General features: G+C 39.5%; 2 protein-coding genes across 2 annotated transcripts in view; one reads left to right on the forward strand and one right to left on the reverse strand.

Annotated features, from left to right (window-relative positions):
• The first annotated feature begins 4,335 nt into the window (after window positions 1-4,335).
• Window positions 4,336-5,986, forward strand: TREX1 (three prime repair exonuclease 1). Its single transcript, XM_042447477.1, has 2 exons — window positions 4,336-5,366; window positions 5,847-5,986. Exons 1-2 carry the CDS (start codon window positions 4,382-4,384, stop codon window positions 5,984-5,986), a joined length of 1,125 nt encoding a protein of 374 aa, XP_042303411.1. The 5' UTR covers window positions 4,336-4,381.
• A 9,213-nt stretch (window positions 5,987-15,199) lies between these two features.
• The window catches only part of SHISA5 (shisa family member 5), a 36,581-nt gene continuing 27,796 nt past the window's right edge, over window positions 15,200-23,984 (reverse strand). The window contains exons 4-6 of the mRNA XM_042447478.1: window positions 22,301-22,457; window positions 21,774-22,131; window positions 15,200-18,928 (exon numbers count right to left, since the gene is read on the reverse strand). Coding sequence (XP_042303412.1) covers window positions 18,858-18,928; window positions 21,774-22,131; window positions 22,301-22,457 — 586 coding nt within the window. The 3' untranslated portion in view covers window positions 15,200-18,857. The remainder of the gene's footprint in view (window positions 18,929-21,773; window positions 22,132-22,300; window positions 22,458-23,984) is intronic.

Here is a 23,984-nt window from a genome sequence, read left to right on the forward strand (position 1 = left end):
ATAAAGATGTTGAATAGCACTGGCCCCAGGACAGAGCCCTGTGGGACCCCACTGGCCACTTCTCTCCAGGATGAAAAGGAGCCATTGTCAGTCAACCATTTACAAATCCATGTAACAGTTACCTTGTCTAGCCCACATTTTTCAAGCTTGTCTGCAAGAATATTATGGGGACCTTGTCAAAGGCCTTACTGAAATCAAGATATACTATAACCACAGCATTCCCTTCATCTACCAAGCTGGTAATTTTATCAAAGAAAGAGATCAGATTTGTCTGGCATGACTTGTTTCTCTGAAACCAGTGTTGACTTTTTGTGATTATGGAGTTGCCTTCTAAATGTTCACAGCCTCTCTGTTTAATGATATGCTCTAGAATCTTTCCTGGTATTGATGTCAGACTAACTGGACGATAATTGTTGGGATCCTCTTTTCCCCCCTTTTTGAAGATGGGGACAATATTTGCCCTCCTCCAGTCTGCTGGGACTTCTCCTGTTCTCCAGGAGTTCTCAAAGATTCTTGCCAATGTCTCCGATATTACATTTGCCAGTTCTTTTAATACCCTTCAATGTGGTCCATGTGGTCCTGGAGACTTAAATTCATTAGATTAACCAGGTATTCCTGTACTTCCTCTGTACTTATATTGTCTTTCAGTTACTATCAAAGGTGCCATAAAATTGCTCTACATGCTGATTTACAGACTAACACAGCTATATCTTTTAACTCTCTCTCCCTGCACACATACATACACAGACACACACATCCCACACACACTGACCTTGAACAAATCACATTCTCTCAGCCTCAGAGGATATTAAGGGCAAACCCCCTCTGAAGAAATTTGCCAAGAAAACCCCAACCATCTTAGGGTTACCATAAGTCAAAAATGACTTGGAGGCATATAACAACAGCAGCAGCAGCAACAACAACAACAACAACAACAACACACACACACACACAGAGGAGGAGTTGTTGGTGTTTTCAAGTTGTTATTGACTTATGGCGACCCTAAGAACATTGTGGGGGTTTCTTGGCAAGTTTTTTCAGGGAATTTGCCATTGCCATCCTCTGATGCTGAGAGAGTGTGACTTGCCCAAGATACTCCGTGGTTTTTCATGGCTGAGCCAGGATTCAAAGCTTGGTCTTCAGAGTCATAGTCCAGTGCTCAAACTGCTACATCACACTGGCTTTCTATAAACACACACACAAAGACACACACACACACACACACACACACACACACATATATACAGAAACATACACATACACACACGGGGAATAATGAGCTTGTGTGGTGTAGTGGTTTGAGTGTTGGACACTGGGAGACCAGTGTTTGAATCTCTGCTCAGCCATGGAAATCCACTGAATGACATTAGGCAAGTCACACTCTCTCAGCCTCAGAAGGTGGTGATGGCAAACCTCTTTTGAAGAAATCTCCAGAAAATCCCATGATAAGGTTGCCATAAGTCAGGAACAACTTGAAGGCACACAAGAAGAACAACAAAAAGAGAGAACCTCACTCCAATCCAATCCACCACTGTGACAAGTTTTTGTAACTTTATCACTTTATCAAAATCACTTGAAGGCACACGACAACAGAGGAAATAAAATGATAGTGTTTTGGTCCTGGTATCTACATTCTTCTTTACATGGTATATGAAGTGTGTGTAGATGAAAAGTGAGGCACTTCTATGACAGGAAGATGAGTGGGAACAAAAGGGGCATTTTGGGAATGGTGGCCAAAGCACAGTCCCTTTATTTCCTGTGTGTGATGTGAGTAAGAATCTATTAATGAAGCCTATGTAGCTTTGAAATCAATCCAGCAAGATGACTTTTATGGCATTTGGTGGCCCAATAAATGCATCACTCAAAGCCTTGAGATGATCCAGAAATAGCTTGTAGATGATTTCATATAAACTTCATGACACATCAGTCTTATGAGTAGGATTGTAAGGATGGGATTTGAGGAAGGAGCAAGAGATCGCTTTTGGAAGGCAACCTTTCCCACCCACCAAGGACAGACCGAGTGGTTAATGCCTTGGAGCAATCCCCAAAATAGAAATTTGCATATGTGTGAGCTATTTTAACAGTACAGAAACTAGATAACATAATAGAGGACAAAAATCAGCATATTCTTCAGACTGCCGTTTAATGCCCCTTATCCCATGCATTTTTAGTCAATTACCCAAGCATGTTGTATGATAAAAGATAATTTGTTCCTTCATTGTTGAAGAAAGAGTCAGCTGCTACCCCAGACAGCAAAAGATCAGGTTCCTGTATTGCAGTCCGGCTGGAGCAAATTCAGTGTTTCACTGGTGTGGAAGTGGCCAGCTGCTCCAGGGCTAGCTTGTTGTTGTGGAGTAGTTTGTTTGGCAGCATATAATTATTTCCACCAAGACCTTCCTGCTGTCTGCAGCATCAGCTGGGCCACCAGCTCATTGTGCGTTCTGACAGGACCAGCCTTATGATGGGATGACAAAGGTGGCTTTAATTCATACCCAAAGCCTTTTGAGAGATACTCTTCTAAGACTTGTTCTTGTGAAGTTGGGGAATAAACCTATCAATGACACAGCTCTGGTACCAGTGCTAGGCATGGAGGCCTTTGCCACTGGACTGTGTATATCTTCTGGCATCCTCAGGGTGGCATTTCCCCATGTGTAATAATAATAATAATAATAATAATAATAATAATAATAATAATAATAATAACAACAATAGTAATAATATAATTTATTTATATCTCCCCAAAGGATCAAGGCAGATAACAACCATAAAATCACAATAACAATGATTAAATATAAATCTCTAACCCCCAATTAAAAGTTACAACATATCATAAAATACAATATTGTTGCATCCATCAGACAGTTCCCAACTACCCAGGGACAACTCTGCAGAAAATCAGCTCTTAATGCTAGCCTTCTTCAAACTGCTATGCTGGACTGCAATTTCCATCTTCTTTCACTTGCCACTATACCTAAAACTGACCTTCTTTATAATATTATTATCATTATTATATTAATGTCCCGCTTTTTCCTGCAAAGTTGGAACTCAAAAGCGGCTTTGGGACATGCCCTTTACTCAACTGAATGGAGCTCATCCCAAAGCACTTTGGTTAGCTGCAGTTAAGTAAGTTAGTTTGCAGTTGAAGAATATTTTCTGCTGATTTCTGGAAATCTGGGAGGTTGCTGCCACCCACTGTAGAGAAAATGGAGCAAGGTGGCTGAATGGTTTGCTTCAATCTAAAACAGCTTCCTCTGTCTGACAGTGCTTTTGCTGCTGGTGGAAGAGTTCTGTTACTGTAATCCCTGCTGACAGTCCAGCAATGTAGGACAGTGATAACTGGCAGCTGAACAAGAACACAAACTGTCCCAGCATTTCCTTGGCCATTCACTGGTCATTTGGGTGAGGGGGATGGAGTTGCTCCTGGATGTCATTTGGTTGCACTGTACAGCTTGTGTGAAAAAGCTGCGCAAGGTGGTAATGCATATCTTCTTGAACAACATCCAGAAAAGGACTTTTGCCTGTGCAATCCCCAGTTATTCAGGGACCTGTTTTCAAGTCTTAGGTTGCTTTTACCTTCTAACCTCAGAAGGCCCCCTATCACTAACACTTGCCCTGCCTTTGCCCTTTCAACACTCTCCCTTAAGGGTATAAGAGCCAAGATCTAAGTGTCTCCCTAAGCTTCAATATATTAGATAGCATATTTGCTTTTCTTTCCAGTTTATAATAATCACTTCAGTCCGAGTAATCTACTGTTAAATAAACAGTAACTTTTATTGGGAAACATACAGAAATAAAGCATCTGATGTGTGTTAACGTCAAGCTTAGTATGGTTACATTGACACCCAACACTTGGCAGGCTTTCAGGCACTCTTTATCTTACTCTCTTCTCTAGACACACATCTCTCTGTAGCTCTTCAGGTATCTCAACTCTTTTCCTCCCTTCTCTCAACTCCAGTCTCATCTGAACGAACTTAACTACGGACCTAACCGCCCCACCTCTCAACACAACCAGGTTGGGTTCCGCTCCACCTATGCTGTCAGTTGCCTGGAAAATAGCTATCAAGCTGCCCTTCATCCCAAACTAGCTCATTTTTAAAAGCACTCAATCACACACCAGGAGGATAAGACACCAGGAGGATTCTAGCGCTGTTCATATATTCATTATGCTCTGAAAGCAGCAAATAGTAGTTGAAGCTATACAGTACATTCATCAGTATGGAGATAGATGGATGCTACTAACAGGAGAAAGCATCTTCAAAGCCGGGTCACAGCTATGTGCACCCAAGTTGATCAGTATTTTAATAGTTATTTTTACTCGTATTTGCAGGCCAGTTCACAAGTAAATATAGAGTTAATAGGTTTAACTTAAAATCTGCATTCCATGGATGCCTCTCATGTCCTTACTCACTTTTTAGTGGTTTTTTTCATAGGTCTCAAAATGTGTGCTGCATCTGATTCTCCCTCCAGACCAATTGAGACATTTGTCTTTATGGACCTAGAAGCAACAGGTTTACCCCCCTATCGACCTAAAATTGCCGAAATGTGCTTGTTTGCTGTGACCAGACATGCCTTGGAGAACCCTCAGTACAGCAATTCTCATCCTAAGCCTATTCCTCTCATCCCTCGTTTAGCAGATAAGCTCTGTATCTGTATTAATCCAGATAAGCCATTCACCCCAATGGCAAATTCCATAACAGGACTGTCCAATAAAATGTTTTCACAGAACAGAAAACAAAGCTTTAATGTACACATTTGGCAGATGATGATAGCTTTCTTCAATCGACAACATCCACCAATCTGTTTGGTAGCCCACTATGGCGATGGCTATGATTTTCCCTTGCTGAAAGCTGAACTGTCTGCACTGGGTCTCCCGGGGCTTGATGGAATCTACTGTGCAGACACTTTGGAAGCCCTGAAAGCCCTGGACAGAAAGAACAACCGGCTTCACCAGTTAATGTATGAACCTATGCAATATGACAAGAAGACAAAATATGGACTTAGTGATTTATATTTTGAATTCTACAAAACGTATCCTTTGAATAGTCACAGTGCAGAAGGAGATGTCATTACACTGATCAGTGTCTTTCAACAACGTGCCAGAGATCTTCTGTGCTGGATGGATTCAAATGCAAGGTCTTTTAATACCACTAGAGCCATGTATGAGGAGAATGAAAGGTATCCTGCCTTTTCTCAAACACCTGAGAAGATTCAACAAACATATCCCAATTGTTTACAGATAAGATCACAGCAACAGGGAGCACAAAGCTGTCCATTCAGTCAAGGTGATATTGAACCACTGGCTCATAAGTGCAGTTGTCCAGTCAAGGCAATCCTCCGAAAAGCTGGAAGGCTGAAAGCCTGTGAAGGTAAAGGTGCTTGTATGAAATTTGTGTTTTAATGAACATTAACATATCTTGCAACCCAAACCTTGTGCATGTTTACTCAGAGATACAAATTAATACTGTATTAAATGAGACTTGATCCCACATAGGTGTGCACATACTTGCAGCTCAAATCCTGCTTTTTATTATTCAGTCTCTTCAGTCTTGATCATAGTAACATTTGTTTAGCCTGTAGGTTACAATCATGGTACTTCATTGTACACTTAAAGTAAAAGTAAATTTCCCTTCCTTCCTAAAGTGTAGGAATCTCTGGGCTAAATCCACCTTTAGTCGTAGCTAGAATAGACCCATTGAAGTCAAGAAGACATATTAGCAGTATCTGACAAATCCCATTCATTTCACTGAGCCTACTTTATCTAGAACTAATTCTGGATTAATTAATGTCTTTTTTCAATACTATTCTACAATGTCTTGCATTCATAAATGTATCTCCTCTAATTTCAGAACTTGCATTGGATGAACTGTATCCTTTGGAGCCAGAAGCTGATGATCAAGAAATGGAATGCAACGTGAGCGAAAAGCTGAGCAAGAGGGAGGAGGCAAGGCTACAAAAGCAGCTCCACAGCTTCCAGGAGCGAAGCTGAGCAGAGGGAGGAGGCAAGGCTACAAAAGCAGCTCCAGCCAAACTCCACCCAGAGTGACCAGCTGAGCAAGAGGAGGAGGCAAGGCTACAAAAGCAGCCCAGCACCACTCCAAGCCCCAGAGTGACCAGCGGAGCAAGAGGGAGGAGGCAAGGCTACAAAAGCAGCTCCAGCCCCAGCCAGGTGGACAGCTGAGCAAGAGGGAGGAGGCAAGGCTACAAAAGCAGCTCCAGCACCAACTCCAGCCCCAGAGTGACCAGCTGAGAAAGAGGGAGGAGGTGAGACTACAAAAGCAGCCCCAGTAGCAATTCCAGCCCCGAGTGAACGGCTCTTACTGGAACTGTAAAATAAGATAATTTAAAGAAACTGCATCTCAGATATTGCAGGCATTAAATAAAGGAGTAATGATACTGCAAATTAAGGATCTCCATAATAATACCAAAGAAATAACGGCAAATAATAATAACTTATCCACGGGTCATATCAAAATCTAGGATTTTGACCCTGAAACCTTCCCTTGACTTATACATAGGTCGACTTGTACACGAGTATATACGGTACATTTGTTAAGGAAATATTTGAGACATTTCTCACCTCAGTATTACTCATTGAAATTATATGCTTGTAGTGCAATAATTTATAGGTAAACACATAAAGACAAACAACCATAAGGCCCATTTAGCTTCCAAATTCCAGTCATTGAGTTTAGTAGATGAACAGGAACCTCTAGATCAGGGCAGGAATTCTACAGCCCTCCAGCATAGCCAGTGATGAGGAATGTTGGGAATCGCAGTACAAGAATAATTGGAGATCGCAGTTTGCCTATCCCTGCTTTGGATCATCCATGCTTAAATAACCTTAACAAATACTGATTTTCCTCCCAAAATTTCTTGTATTCATAAAATGTATCTCCTCTAATTTCAGAACTTGCATTTGACAAACTGTATCCTTTGGAGGCAGTAGTTGATGATCAAGTAATAGAATGCAACTAATCTCAACTGAATACTGGATTGATTAACTTTCGGAAAAGGCTGACTTTGCAACCTAACTGAATACAAGGCTCGTAAACGTGCAATATAAAAAAAATGTACAATTGGCCAAAGATCAGTTATCACAGTGGTGTGATGATTCCCCCCCTTGTGGTCTAAGCAGCCAAACAGCAGGTCTGCCTTGGCTCTTAGTCCCAGCAGATCCTTATCTTCTCCCTGAGTCTCCTGGCCTATGTTCCTACTTCTTGCAGAGTTGAAGATGACCCCTAGAGATCCTCAAATCATGCTGCCACCACCCAGTGAATTCATATTGGATTTCCCTTAACATACACTGGGACTTATTAAGGACTTCTACTTCTGCTTCTTGCTAATCTTCTCCAGCATCAACCAAGCTGGGACACGTGTAAAGGAGTGTCGAAGTAGCAGATACTTTTAAGGAAGTATTTATTATAATTAAGCAAAACAGAACAAAAAGATATAAATCATGCAAGAACTTAAGGGCTTTGCAAGTACAGGAGCCCTGGTGGCACAGTGGTTAAATGCCTGTACTGCAGCCACTCACTCAAAACCACAAGGTTGCGAGTTCAAGATGAGCCAAAGGGCTCAAATTTGACTCAGGCTTGTATCCATCCAAGGTTGCTAAAAGATTGTTGGCGACAAATTAGTTTACAGTTGTAAACCGCTTATACACTGCTTAGGCGGTATGAAGCAGTATATAAATGAAGCTTGTTTGTTTTTACAATATGTATAATTCTAAAAGTATTCATTTCATGCAAGCAACCAGAAAAATAATAAGGCCTAAATGTTCTAATCTGACACATTCTCACCTAACTGATATACTGATGTAATATGCCGGCCTTGATGGATTTGAAATATAGTTACAGGTCTTAGCTTAGACTATCTGCCTGAATTATGCCTTCTTGCTACAGGTACAACACTACAGTTTTCCTAACCTGTAAGACTAACTCTAGGGAGACATTCTCACCCCCCAACTTTCACTGTACAAACCACTAACAGCTCAAGACTCTCTCTCTGCCTCTCTCTAAGTGTCACTCTCCAACTCTCACCTGGTCTCACAGGCTTTTTCCTCTTAGAAGCTTCTGGAAGAAACTCTCGCTCCTGCTCACTAATTGGTCAAGTGAGCCTTCCATCAGCTGTGATGTCATTATTTATTTGCATGTGTCTCCCTCCCAGCTTACTCTTATTACCTGGCAGAAGTCTTCCAATGAAGTCTTACCAGTCATTACAAGTGGAAATAGTATTTTACTGCTTTATTAGATGAATTTCCCAGCATAATGTAGAATATTAAAGCCCTGATATCTGAAGAATGTGATATTAAAAATTACGTATCTAAATTATAGTTGGACTTTGTATAATTTGATCTCTTTAAATATTTGCCATACTTTATTATTTAATAGAGATCACGCTTTTGTAACTGAAGGTGTTTTGTTATTTTAGAAAATATTACCTAGTCTGACCACAATCATATTCTCACTTACCTTGGAATAAATCACTTTGAAGTCAGTAAAATGTATTGTACAAGTATAGGATTGTTCTGTTTATGTGTGTACACAAACGTATGACTCAGAGAGCTCTACATTTGGAATCCAATTTATCAATAAGATTAGGGATCCTTTGTACCATGGAAGATTCAGTACTGTCAGTCTTGCATAAAAATAAGCAGTCTTCCTTGAAATGAAATCCAAAGTTGGCATGTAACCATTATTAGAACATGAGAAAATATAGCAAATATGTATTTGGTCCCACTGTGGTGTAGTGGCTTCAATGTGCTGGAGTATGACACTGGAGACCAGAGTTCGAATTTTGTCTTGGCCATGGAAACTTAATGAGTGACCTTGGACAAGTCACACTCTCTCAGAGGAAGGCAAAGGAAGACCCCCTCAGAACAATTCCTGCCAAGAAAACCCATGATAGGCTCACTTTAGGGTCATCTTAAATCAGAAACTACTTGAAGGCACATAAGAACAACCAGGAAACCTCACCTTTGTCATATGGAGCAGCCTTCTCTAACTTGTTCTCCAGCAGTCTTGACTGCAAATTCCAAGAATCACCTTTGCCAGAAAGGTTCTGTAAAATGGAGAAGGCCTCTCTGCTTTGGGGCAGAAGGGTGTGTATATTTCAGTGTTGCTTTCATTTTTTTAGGCATCCTCAGAATCCTTCCTCTAAAGTTTGAGGCTTTTGGGTCTTAACATTAAAGCCTCTCCACTCTGTATGTTCACTGTTACATATGGGCTCTGTATGTTCACCATTACATGTTGTTTTAAAATTAGCACAAAGCTGTTCATTCAGTCATGGTGATACTGAACCATGTGACTCATAAGTGCAATTGAAAAGCCCGCTGTAGAACTTCTGTCATTCCTGATGAACTCAAAAATGATTGGCTTCCTTTGATAGACTAAAAGAAAAAGGAGACACACTTAAACTATGATAGACAAATAGATGGGATATTTGAATTCTTAAAAAGGGAAAGGAGTAATTCACTTTAGTTTTGGTGAATGCTTTGTTTATAAGGAATTTGAAGGAAATCAGAAGACTAAAACTGGAAGCCAAAATGATTTGGATATACATTCTTTCTCTGATTTATATTTTAAGCGGCTCTCCTCACTTTAAACACTTTATTTGAAGACCTCAGTATAATGGATAAGACTAAGGTGGATCAGAATGAACTCCGGGAAGTCAGTCCTAGTGTTGATTTTTGTTGTTTTTCCTGTTTGTTATTATTTGTATGTACCATTTCAATGTTATTTTATGTTTATATGTGTAGTCTTTTTAAATCGCTAATAAAATTTATAAAAAATTTTTTTACTTGTTTTTGGGTTTATAATAGTCACATGAATTGCATTCAGAATTTTTGCAATCTAGGAATATACAGTGTGTCCTTGGTATCCAGTGAGGTTGTTCCAAAACCCCCTGTACATACCAAAATCTGTGGATGATCATGTCCCATTAAATACAATGGCCCAGTAGAATGGTGTCCCTTGTATTAAATAGTAAAATCAACGGTTTTTTTGTGTGTAGAATTTATCATTTTTTGGCATATTTAATGCTGTGGATGATTGAATCCATGGATATGGAGGGCCAACTGTACAGTGTCTTATACACAGGAAGTAAAAAGTTGCAAGATCATGCTTCCAGATTCAATTCTTATACCATCAATCCCCCCGTAAAATTGTTTTCACCTGTGTTGTATATAGTGCTGACAGCTATTTTATATATCAATGTATCAATAAGCAAAATTATCCACAAGAATAGTATCTCATTATTTCGAGACAGAGGTTTGTTCCCAATAAGGTTAACTTTGATCATGCACTTTGTTCCCTTCCTTTTTTCATTACTTACCTTTTAAAAGTTCACACCTGGATTAATTCCAAAGTGACACTGATAGCAGTGGAAACAGTGTGTGTTGGTTTTAAATATGTAAAAATAACACGTTGTGTAACACTTTTATATGCAGTTATTTTGTGTAACTGTTAATTGCGCTTTTAGTCACCCTTGAAAATTGAAGTCACTATTTCCAATATATTTGCAAATTAGTTACTTTCTCATGTGTGAGATTTGGTTTCCACCAGCCAGCTTACATGCACTTAAATCTGGATCCAGCCCAGTCTTTTTCAGTTACACTCTCACTGATAATACAGAACTTTTTAAGGAAGTTGTGGTCTGTTACAGACTGCCAAAATAAAGCTGCTTCGAGTCTCTTTGGAAGTATGCTATTTAAATGATGCATGGGCCCTAAGAGTCCAGAAGCCGCACCAAAGCTGCCCTCCAGTGCTTAGGAATGGAGAGTGGCTTTGGTGCAACCTCCAGACTCTTAGGACCCATGCAACATTTAAACAGCATACCTCCAAAGAGACTCGAAGCAGTTTTATTTTGGCAGTCTGTAACAAGCCACTGTGTTTCTCATATCAGTTTCATAGAGGAAGAATACAGAAAATACGTTTTGATAGGATAGGGCCTAGTACTGTTCTTTTCTGTTTTTCTTTTAACTTTAATCACTTCATTCTACCATATGCCCACAATCAACTTTCGCCCCAGAATGTATAATTTAAAGGGTTATTGTAGAAAACCTACCTTCCGGTCATTTAATCTACAATGTCTGTAATTTAATCTAAAAATACGTGTTTGAGACCTAAATCCAGTTGTCAGTCCCAGCTAGAGTAGATCCATTGAATCAACAGAATTTATGTAAGCATTTTTCATTAACTCCACAGGTCAATTCTGGTTGAAATTAAAGAATTGATTTAGGTGAAGACTTACACATTACACTAACTAGCACAGATATTTTAGAAACACTTCCTTCTCTTTGTCCCCAAATAACCTTTTTCTTCTTGCTTGACGACAGTGTTGTGATTGTTAACTGCCCTCAAGTAAACCTTGATTCATGGCGACCCTGTGGATAAGACATCTGCAAGGCCCCGTCCTCCACCACTCTGCTCAGGTCCTGCAGGGTCAGGCCCATGGCCTCTCTGATGGAGTCTAACCATCTGGCATGCAGCCTTCCTCTCTTTCTATTGCCTCCCACCTTTCCCAGCATCATCTTTTCTAATGAGTCAGACCTTCTCAAGATGTGGACAAAGTATGGCAGCCTAAATTTAGGCGGGATACAAACTGCCGCTTTGCGGCGCTTCTCCGCCGGCGCCATTTGCTCCGCGCGGGAGCCGCAGCAGCCAAACCGCGCTACTCCCGCGCGGAGCAAAAAAGAAGCTCCATTTCGGAGCTTCTTTCTGCGGCGCCTCTATGACGTTGCGAGGCGCCGCAGGCGCATTCGCGACGTCCCATAAGTCACAAACCGCGACAACGTCTGGACGCTATGCGTCCAGTTATTGTAAAGATGGCGACACCCATTTTTGAAGTTTCGTCGCCATCTTGTACGTATTGTAGACGTACTAGGGTTAGGTGGGTGGGCGTAAGCAACCGCCCCTTCCTAACCCTAGTACGTATACAATACGTACTTTATGGCGGTGTGTATCCCGCCCAAGTCATCCTGGCATCCAAGGAGAGTTCAGGCTTGATTTGTTTCTCGGACCTATTTGTTTATCTTTTTGGCCATGTCCACAGTATCCTTATCAATCTTCCCCAGCACATCTCAGATTAGTTGATTTTCTTTCTATCTGCATTCTTCACTGTCCAAGCTCTCACATCCATACATTGTGAGTGGGAATGCAATGGTTTGGATGATCCTGACTTTAGTATTCAGACTTACATTTTTTTATTTGGGATCTGTCAACCTTATATACTCATGTATAAGTCTAGAAATTTAGGTTAAAAATTGACCCAGAAAACCTGAGTCGACTTATCCACTGGTCAATGCAAGTACTGTATTTTAACTCTCACACACACACACACACAGAGAGAGAGAAAGGCAAGAGTTCAATCTGCCCTGGAAGTACTGACCCCCTTCTACTTTCTCATCCATCCAGCTTTTAGTATGAGCACATATATAGTTATGTCTGCTGGAGTTTTTTAAGTTCTTTGGCCTTGTTTTCCTTTGCTTCATCCTTACATCCTTCATTATATGCTCCTAAGTTTTACCCTTGACTTATCAATGGATCATATCAAAATCCCTAATTTTGGCCCCCAAACCTGCCTTTGACTTATATATGAGATCAACTTATAGTCAAGTACAGGTAGTTCTTTCATAGCTGCCCTTCCCAATCCTAATCTTCTGATTTTTTGACTGCAGTCTCTGTTCTGATCCAAGGTATAGCAACCCTTTTGACTATTTCTAGTCACCTAGAATGAATTCGTGTAGTTCTTCCTTGGTCATTTTTTTACAATAGTATTCATCTTTTTTACTGGGATCAAGTAACTACTTGCATAATATTCATGCTAAGATTGCTTTCAAACTGTTGTACGCATGGAACAACATATGCATATGAAGTAGATAATTAATGTCACTATAAACAGCATGAAATTGTAACTGTAATTGCTGTAACATTCTCACTGAAAGAGAAAAACATGTTTGTAAATGTAGGTTTTTTTTTTTTTGAGGGGGATTCTCGAAAACCCAGATGACACAACACTTACAGGAAACACTTTTCACTAGACAGAAAATAAAGTCAGATCACTTAGTACATTACAGACAAATTATGCTTCCCAGACAGAGGGCTGCTATTGCTAACAGTGAAAGGGTACTGTGTAGATGCTCTTTTTTCCATAATGGATTTTCTCTGAGCAGAAAACAGAAAAAATCAAAAGGAAAACATGAGAGGACTGCAAACTGAAAACCAGGGCTGGAATCCTGGATGGCAGTTAGGAATGCCTTGTCTAGATGTACACTCATAAATTAACTTACATATTCACAATCACTACATAGCCCCTAGTTTAGGAGCTACATCAGGACCATGAAAGGCAGCCAATTCCCATTTAGCAGGAAACAGACACGGCAATCAGTCTGTTCCTGTCAAGCAGGAAGCAGATACTTCCTATTGAAGAGACCACATGCCTTAATGCCCCAGCAGAGCATGTTGACCTACACATGCAGAGCACAAGACTGTCCTTTTTCAGCTTGTACCTACTGTATACACAGGGGAGTCAGTGGATAGGACCTCAGGAGCACTGTATGGGACAAAACTGTGCTATCTGAAGTGAGAGTTCGCCTAGTCCTAGCCTGGCTGCACAATTCCAGGAGAAAAGATATTTGCCCTAAGGATGCAGCCCTTGAATTTTAGATGCTATAAGCTGCTCTCAGCCTCAGGGGAAAGCAATGGCAAACCTCATCTGAACCAATCTTGCCTGTGATAGGTTTGCCTTAAGGTCACCATAAGTCAAAAACAACTTGAAGGCATGCAACAACAAAAGCTGCTCTGACTGGCCTGCAGATGATCATTTCTGGGATCTGGTTTATTGAATAAGAAAGACTTAGGAAACAGCCTCTAACCTTCCAGCCCCCAGTGTCTCAAGTTCTGTCTGTACATTTCTGTGCGATTCCTACCAGTGGATCCACCTGGAGGACCCTGCTGTGGTCTACTCTGGTGCTGATGCTGTAGTCATCATCTCCTCTTACTTCTGCATTACTCACCACTGGAACTCAAGGTGGCTTACAAACCAAAACAAATACAGTATAATTAAAAGATATAAAAGGTAGACATTAAAATGAAATTCAAACATAAACAACACTGAAAACAATTTAAAACCTAATAATTAAAAATAATAAAAACTATTTTTTAAAACAACACAGTGCTTTTTGTATTACGGCCAGATGGCTGTAACACTGCTGCATGAGCATGCTAGTTTTTGGTAGCAGTGAGTACTAAGGAGCACTTCAGTGAGTACTGCAGTTGCCATCCCCACTCCTGGATCTACTGATATACTCAGGTTACCAATGAATCTCCATGGGAACTATGCTGCATGTGTTCCTCTCACTGCTTGACCAGATGGAGAACAGCGGTCAGCACAGAAGAGGAACCATCACCACAGCACCAATCCCCATATTAGGTAGGGTATCTTTTAAAAAGTACTATTTTAGTCCTCCTCCCATATGACACTCCACTGATGAGCAATTTAACATGTGAAAGTGCTCTTTTGGGCAACATAACTTGTTACAATGTGCCCACAGGTACCATTAGCTTACCAGATGCAAACTATCCATAGGCAAGAATAATTTGCACCACCAAAGTACTTTTCTATAACTCTCTTCAATCCACTTTTCCTGGACAATTCAAGAGTTGTGACTGTGAAATAAACATGTCTGGCTATTAGTATGGAAAAAACAAGCAAAGGTAAGGAAGCTGCAGGGGAAATGTTGACGCTCATATGGAATAAATCCTATTTTGTCTATAGGCTTCAGCACCATAAATATATTTTAAAACTAAAACTATACTAAAATCAAGATGAAATTCACTGACATCAGAGCCAATGCTGAGCATGAGGAGAAACCCTTAGCTGCTTAGATTTGAGAGTATCAGTGACCTATTCAAGGCTATAAAATTGGCATAAATTATGTATGTTTATTGCAATTGTCACAGGCATGTATTACACTTTCCTAGGAATCTCAAAACTCAGGGAAAGCATGGACAGCTTTGCCTAGTGTATCTGACTTTATTCTTCATTGTCAACTAACAGCTGTCAAGATAAACATTCCACTGAAACCTGTAAAAATTTGTCAGGCATGAATAATTTTCCTTTGGTTAGGACCACTGTCTGGAATGTCCAATGAACACCATTCTAATTTCAGTATCTTTTAACTCAGGATGTAAAATGAGCGTGGATTTTAATATGTTTTATTACAAAGAGCTTCAAACACACCAGTCCTTTTGAATGTAAATTGTTTACTATTAGCAACTACATACAGAGCAATTTAAAAAACAGAACAAGAATGTCAGAATGAAACATCCAGCACATTGATACACAGTACATTGTCTCCACAAATGCAGTAATAGCCTGGAAAAGGCACTTTCAGAAGTCACAATATAAAAGTAAAAACTGAAAATCTGTAGTTTAAAGCTGAAATTCTATTTTTCTTTTTTTCAGTTAAAAAACTAATAATTAAACTGTCACATATACCACATTCACAGAATCTCTCACTGGTCACAATCATCCTTTCCTATGCTTGCATGCAAGCACTACTGATTTTAAAGGGGCTCGTGTAACAGCAGGACTGTCATTAGAGAAATACATTCTACACAGAAACAAATACTGTTAAATTCTGTTCTTGGTTGTACAATTAACACTGTTTCTGCAGGAATCACATGATTTTGTGAATGATATGGGCCATCTTGTATTGACTCTTACTAGGTGCCAGTCATAAAAAAACCAGGAAATGTTCACCTAGTATTGGGAATGAAGGGCAAAACCAAAGTAAGAAAGCAGGCCTTCAAGTATAGATGAAAATCACATGGCCCAACAGTAACTGCAGCTCTCAGATGCTCTAGCTAGCGTAGCCAATAATGAGGAGTGCTAGGAGTTGCAATCCAACAGGATCTCCAAGAGTTGCACGAATATGATTCTTACCTCTGCCTTAAAGATTTCACACTAATGTTTAACGGAAAGGGCATAGTGATGAAAGCAGACAAAACTATGAACTATGATCTGTGATGAAGTAACTTTATGCAGTCATGCTAGTGCAGGCTTGGCAAAGATGAAATAAGTTATCTTGGAAGAATTTCACAGAGTAGGTGGAGGACCCATTCTCAACAACTCAGTTCTAATTACAGTATACATTAAGAAAGGAAAGTATTGTTTAAACACAAGGAGATACACAAATATTCTTTCCTATTTCTTCATGAAATGTCTTGTTCATCATGGATGTTTACTCCACAACTGCCACAGCATTGTGAAGGAAATGTTTGCAATTACCAATTTTTCAGAAACTTTTCATTTTACATTAATATAATGTAGGCTACATGTTCAGATAGTCTTCTTTCTTTCTTATCTAGAAGAAAGGAGTGGTTGTGCCTACATTAAAAAAATTACAGCACAACCCTATGCAACTTTGGTCAGAAGTAAGATGGGGGGACTTATTATGAGGTGTATGGATAGCAGGCTTAAGTCATTTTACATGCAACTTGTAGAAAAAGGAATGTTATAGACCTAAATCCTTGCAGAAGAATAACATTAGTAAATTTTACAGAAATATTTATGCCAGATATTATTTCATGTTCCCTTCTGGCTCATGTGTTACTGATTTCACAAACTGTTTCTTAAAGGATGTTTTGGCATTTCTTTATCCTGCGTTTTCTTCTTGCCTCACTTTGTGCATGCTAAATGCAACATAGGAAAGTGTGCATATTAATACAAGAAAATAAGGGAACAAAGACAGGGCATCTTTGTATAATTATATGTTCTAAAATACATTTTAAGATACAAGATGACAGTAAGGTTTCAGTAAGATGCAATTATGACATACGAATGAGAGCAAATGCAGTTAACCACAACATCAGTAGCTGAAAACAAACATCTAATCTACTTAAGGTGCAATCTTATATATATTTACCTGAAAGTAAACCTGATGTAATTCAATCTGAGTAACTGCTGAACTGGCAGGATAGGACTGTCCTATCAAGCCATTTAAAATAAACATTTCGGCTACTCAGTGTAAGATGCAACATAGGTGATAGAATATTGCACAGTGACCTGGATACTTCTGGCACCATTTAAAATAAGATGAAGAACCTGCTTTGTAAGTATATCTTAAAACATCAACATTTTTAAATGCATGTCTCATTTCAGCTTGCTTTTCACTTTCCAATCAAAGCCATAATTTGGTTGGCATGTACAGTCTTCAGTGCGGATAGTACCTCAATAATCTGTTCCATTATTGTGAACACAAAATGCTACATAAGAATAAAATATCTTTTCTCTGTCAGAAGTGATGAATTTACTTAATGCCATGAGGGCAGTGCTATCTTATAATCAACCAAGTTTCCTAATTAGTTTTGAACACTTCAGCTGATTGTTGATTGACACATGGAGGATATTTTTAAGTTTAATATTATTTTCCATAGGCTTTACTCTTGTATAATGTTTGAAATAACACATTTAATTAGGAGGCATCTTGTCCACCTGATGTGTTTCCCGTTAGTATATAAGTTAGAAAACACCAGGTGTATTAAACATAATACTAATTTTCCAGGGCAGAGCTCCAACTATCTTTAATGGTTACTTCCTCCAGGTCCAAGCTAATAGGCAGGAAATTATTGAAATGTAACTTTTCATACTTTTGTTAAAGAAAAATTACTTATTAAATATGAAAAAGGTCAGCCATTGTTACAGCATTGTCACTACAAGGTAAAACTCCTTCTCACAGCAAAGTGAGATGACCTGAGGGAAGGAGGAAATAAGAAGGAAGGGACACATCAAGGGAACCCCAAGGTGTACAGAAGTACAAAAACATTTAAAAACCCAGGAGAGCAAGGCCACAAAAACACAGACCAATGACAGGTGAGCATGCTCAGTATCCATGGAATGCTTATATCATTTGGAAAAGGAAATCTGAAAACAGAGGCCAGGATGTGAATGAAATGGCCTCCTTAAACTACTTATACCCTATCATATCCTTAAGAAGGATATGGCTTGCTAACTGCCTCTTGAATAGGATTATTCCTGTTAGGATATGAGGATAATATATAAAAGTAATACTTCATTTATGCCTCACTCTTCCGTTAAAAATGCCAAATATAATGTAACATTCCATTGCAGCTCTCCCTTTTAAGATTATTAATAACCTTAATCCAATAGTTCTCATGCAGTGGCTGCATAGCTACTCTGTTTTTGGTATACTGTGGAAATAAATATGAAATTCACATGGTTGAAATGAAAACTTGGAAAGGTTACAATGAAGTAACTATGGGACAGTTGCACAATGGGTAGAAATTGAAATGTAATATAACAACCTCACTATTTCTTTCTAAAGGTTCAATACAATTCTACATAAGACTGTTTCCTTCACTTGTGAAAATGAAATACCTTGCTTCATAACATTTACCTGGAAACAGAACATCCAATTTTTACATAGTTTTCTTAAGCAGACCTCTCATTTTCTAGTCAACAATAATCTCTGGCAAAATTATGGTAGTAGATGTTGCTACTCATCTCATCACTGCCACTCCATTCTAACAGACCTCTAAATATTGTACGACACATCCATGATTCCCACTGTGATATTTTTGCTTCAGCCATTATTATTTTTTACATTTCCCCATAGCTTTCACCAATCTCCGCTGTATGAAGTGTGGAAAAACAAAATCCAGATCAAGTATCTCCTGCCGCCCCCCCCCCCCCAAACAAGGCATTTTTAGTTATCACTGTGTCTGAGTTACCCCCTTCCTTCCCCACTTATCAGAGTAGTAGTTTAAGAAAATATGCCGCAAGACAGATTCAATCTCAAGAGTTTTCTGCATAGATGCAAAACAGTATAAGTCTATTCAGTAGGGCTTTGTAGGATCCATATATGCTGGGTTATAAGGAGGCTGAGTTGCAGGAGCTCCAGCACCAGCTGTAAAAGAAAATGGCATTTTAAGATATACATACATACATACATACATACATATATTCACATGAGCAGATTTTATAATGTTCTCTCTTGTAAGTTCATTAGGCTTGTCACAAAAGTATTCTTAGATAATATACTTATTTATGAGTTCAAAAAGCATTTCCAGCTCAGTCTGCCAGATCTTCAAATCAGATTGTACCAAGAATGCTATTTGGGGCTTTAAAAAGGTTTTCCCTTTTGAAGAATGTACATTTAATATTAATCCATTCTAAAACACACACTAATTAGACTCAGAAAGAAACTTGTATCTTTAAAAAAAAAACACACACACACAAAAGGAAAAAGTTCTGCAATTTCTCTGGAAAAGAAAAAGGATTCTAATATATATAACTGTATAAAAGTTTATTATATTATATAATTTTAGGGGCAGCCCTCAAACCTAGATTCTCTAGTGGCAAGCTGCCACATAAGGTGAAGATAGGATAGGAATAAGCTTTAACCAAAACCTAAACATGCATCTGCTAAAGTGAATAACTGGCACCACTCTTGCATCTGTGTTACATTATACTGGCACATCTGCTATGTCAGCATGACTTCGTCAGAGCAAATGACAAAAACAAGTTGAGCTGGAGGTGCCAAAGGGTTGGAACAGGATTTAATAAGAGTCTTATGCTTGCTTTTTTGGAAATCACCAAAAAGACTGACATAATGTTATATACATGGAGAAGCAGTTTTGTAACTAGAAAATCCAGTCATGGAAATCAGCTCTCCTCACACATTCTGCAAGGCAAGATCCAAGCTAATTCAGTGGCTGACCATTTTGCACTCCTAGGCAATATATAAATCTGAGCCAGGGATCACAAGTCTCCAATTATTAAGAAGCAGAATGTGTAATGGGATTTGGATACTTGCTAGACAGGAGGTTGCTGCTACTCTCTTCCCTATATACGTAGAACTCATCAAAGAAATACCTGGGCTTGTAGCCCTGGCTGCTTCTCACAATCCATGTGGGAGAGGTGGTATATGGGGAACTGTGATATTACAAGTGTTCAGCTGTGACAAGGTATGTTTCCTGAACAAGTTATGCAGAGATGTCATCTAAACAAAACAATCTACTTGAGTGGGTGTCAGGAGAGTCTTCGCAGAAATTGCAGAAGAGTCTGCCAGTGTTGCTACACTGACAAAGTTCTGCTGATAAGAATTTTGTTTTATATTTTGCTGCTGGGAACACATGAATATTTGCAACTATGTTGCATCAAAGAAACAGACTTGTACAACATGGATTGCTGCACTCCGCATTGTTAAATGCTCTCCTCTCTGAACTCCATTTCACACTGACTGCAATAGCAGAGAGTGCTCGCTATAGTTTGTACAGTGGGGCCGGATTTAAGCATCTGTGGATGGCAAGCCCCACTATTCCCAATAGCAGTGCCTGCATGTGGGTGCACTGTCAGAGGGTGGAGGAAGGGAAGGAGTCGGGTTGGGGTCCCGCAGTAGAAGATGACGGACTGGAGGACCCAGAAGGAGCCCGGAGGAATGAAACAACATTTACTCCTTGATCATATTTTGGAAAGGCGGGGTAAAAATAAAATTTATTATTATTATTATTATTATTATTATTATTATTATTATTATTACTCGAGGGGCAACAGCTGGGCCCTGGTTGGAGTTAGAAAGGGAGGCGGAGGCTGGGGGTAGAAAAGGGGTGGACAGTGGACAGTGAAGGAACTAATCCAGGGATAATTAGTTTTGGCGGTGAAGTAACCAGCCTCAGCATTATTGTTGCCTGCAGGCCTTTTTCTGTTACATTAAAGTTTACTTCAGCATCTACAAGTGGCAGTGTCATTGTGCTATGGAACCCCCCCGACCTCCCTCCCCAACCAATGGAGCTCGGGGGCCGGCGACATGCACATTGTGCCACTATTAGGAACAATGGGACTTAGGATCCTGCATTTTATAGTATCTGTGGGGAGGTCCCTCCATGGATACCAAAGGTTATTTATTTTTCAAGCAGAATATTTTGCTTGCTTCCAGTTAAATTAATATGCTAGTAAAAGCTTATACTGCCAACATTTTTTCCTTTTGCCTACTAATTCAGACTAACCATTATTAAAATGAGGCTTAAATAGTCTATGTCTGTGATGGTGAACCTATGGCATGCGTGCCACAGATGGCACATGATGCCATTTGGCCTGGCACCTGGCTGAGAGAAGGTGGAACAGGTGCATTTGCTTGTTCCTCCTCCTCCCAGACCTTTCCTGGCCTCTGGTGTGTGTGTGTGTGGGGGGGGGGGGAATTCCACCCCCGGAGGGCCAAAGTCCCGCCCTGGCACTAGTTCTTTAGTCAGAAGTAAATGCTGACATACTCATTAAGAGGTACTCTTCAGTAACTGAAGATAGTATCTTCAGTAACTTTAGGATAGTATCTTCAGTGCATGGCTCCCCCCTCCATTATGTATTTCAATAAGCTGTAACAAGATTCTAAATTAATTGGCAATTACACTGACTTAGTTGTTGAATCCGGACAAAAGTCTTAATGAATATCACTGGTAAGAAAGAAACACTGTTCAAGGAATATTAGAAACAGAGATTTTGATGACACATCACAGATCTTGCTGAGAGACAAAGGCTGTGTATGTTAATTACCATGGGAACTCTCTAATTAAAGACATCAAATTTCAACATATTTATTTTTCTATAATATATTTCTGAGAGGAAGATGACTCAGAGTGTCAAGAAAGAAAAGCTTGAATAACAGGAATCAAGGTTTCCTTCCTTAGTTTCCAAAGGACTAATAAATATATTAATGGCTTCAGCATTTTTCTTCAAGAGAGTTTGGTTCTTCTTACCTGCCATTGTTTCATGATATGGTGGTGGTCCTGCAGGCTGTGCATGATAAGGTGGAGGATACTGAGTTGGGTAGGGTGCTGCTGGCATTCCAGGCTGTGGTTGCACAGGCACAGGACTATATCCTTGATACACACCTGCTGGGTAACCTGCAGGCATACCAGGCTGCTGAGGGTATGGCACTTGCACCACAGTAGTGGCTGTAGTTGTGGTCACAATAGCTATAAAAAAACACAAGAGTGCCAGGGAGGCAATCAGTAGATAAAGAAATGGTAACCCTCTCTCAAAACAATTCACTTTCATGTGATATTCCCCCCTTGAGGCTCTGTAAAATTCACTGCAAACTGTGTTTTGGAAACTCTGCTAAACCATTTCTACACGCCTGAGCAAAGAAGCTTATTCCTCCTCTCCAGATGGTGCTCCCCTGCTAACCAATGCATAAGAAAAACATGTGACTTCCAGCCTTACAACTACACCTTTCATTTTCTTCAAGTGCATTGCACAAATATTTGGAAACTTTATAACCCACATTTTCCAGACCTGCAACAAATCCAAAATGCCACTGGTACTTGCAGTAACAGAGTTTTAGTCTATAAGGCATCTCAGTAAGATGACTCAGTTTGTCCTGTTCTGAATTCAGGGGAACTTTCTCCTCAATAGACATGTAGAGTATTGGACTGTAAAAGCTTTTAAAGACATCACCAAGTCAATTTTCTAAATTTAGCATTTAAAAGAAACGTAAAATAGTGATTTTCAGAAGCATGAGAATTTTGTTTTGTTTTTTCGCCTTTAGGTAAACCAAAATATTATTGGGAAGAGATCCTTTTTGAGGCATAAAAACAACTCTTCAAGCATAAATGCACTTTGCCTCTACCAAGCATGAGCCCCCTTTCTTTTGGAAACAGTCTACACTGGGGGTTGTCAAAGGTTGCTTGCCAGTTGTGGGTGGAACCAGAGCCAGGCATTCCCTGCCCCCATCCCACTCTTTTTTCCTCTTTCAAGCATTTCCCTAGACAGAGGAGTAACAGATCATTCCTGACAAACTCCAAACTGATCCTTTCCAGAGCAATTTTCAAATTGAGCCGCATGAAATTAATCTAAGAGCTGCATGCAGCCCTAGAGCAGCAGGTTGTTCTTCTGAATCTACACAGAGATTTGTGCTCTAAACCACTTATCAGCAAGCCTTTATTTATTATTGATTTCTAGCCAAGTTCTTCATATTAATTGGGAACTTTAAAAGTTTTAAATATTTGTTGTCATCACGATCTGCCATCAAGTCAGCTTCACCTAGGGTGACCAGATGTCCTCCAGGAGGAATTTCAAAATATCCTCCATTTTGAGAATGACTAAGAAGCATGAAGCATGTAACACTAGTTACAGTTAAGTCAGATGGGTGCTTATCTTATCTTTACTTTAAATAAATATTTCTAAAGCTTCATCATTTCCTCTATAACCTAGCTATTTTAAATATTAATCAATCCCTGATAATGTAATCTATAAATTGCCTTCTACAAATATAGAACTCACTAAACAATACAAACATACAATAGAAAAAGAATGCAATATTCTGAATGGTGTGGGGTTCTTTTAAACTCATCTTTATTATATTTTTATTCTTTTATATATTTTACTCTCATGTTCTCTTATATAACTCACAGAGTTTTATACAGAATTTTATCTTGTTTTTCTATTTTGTATTGTGGTATTTTGAGATGGTCTATGAGCTAATCAATAAATATTGATTGATTGATTGATTGATTATACCCCCCCTTCTAATATGGGATCCAAAGCAGCTTACAATGAAAGATTTTTTTTAAATATAGCCAAAACAATATATAATACACAAATATATAAAGCATAGTAAAAAAAAATACAGCACACTCCATTTAAACAGCCCCCTCCCAAGTCCAAACCAGCAGAAAGCCTGTTTAAATGAAAATGTATTTGCCTGGTGGAAAAAGAAATGAGATGGGGCCACTTGAGATTTCCTTAGGAAGGAGTTCCACAGCTTAGGAGCAGCCACTGAGAAAGCCCTCTCCCACGTCTACAGCACATAAGATTGCGAGGGTGGTGGGACAGGGATGTAGCCAAGGGGGGGGGGGATCTGGGGGTCCGGACCCCCCCTTCCATTAGAAAAATGAATGGTGTGTGCTGCTGCGCCGCCACACTCAAGCCCCATTATAATGGTGGCACTTAGTCTGGACCCCCCCCCC

This window comes from Sceloporus undulatus, chromosome 2 (genome assembly GCF_019175285.1).
Source record: "Sceloporus undulatus isolate JIND9_A2432 ecotype Alabama chromosome 2, SceUnd_v1.1, whole genome shotgun sequence".
In the NCBI taxonomy this organism is placed as follows: Eukaryota; Metazoa; Chordata; class Lepidosauria; order Squamata; family Phrynosomatidae; genus Sceloporus; species Sceloporus undulatus.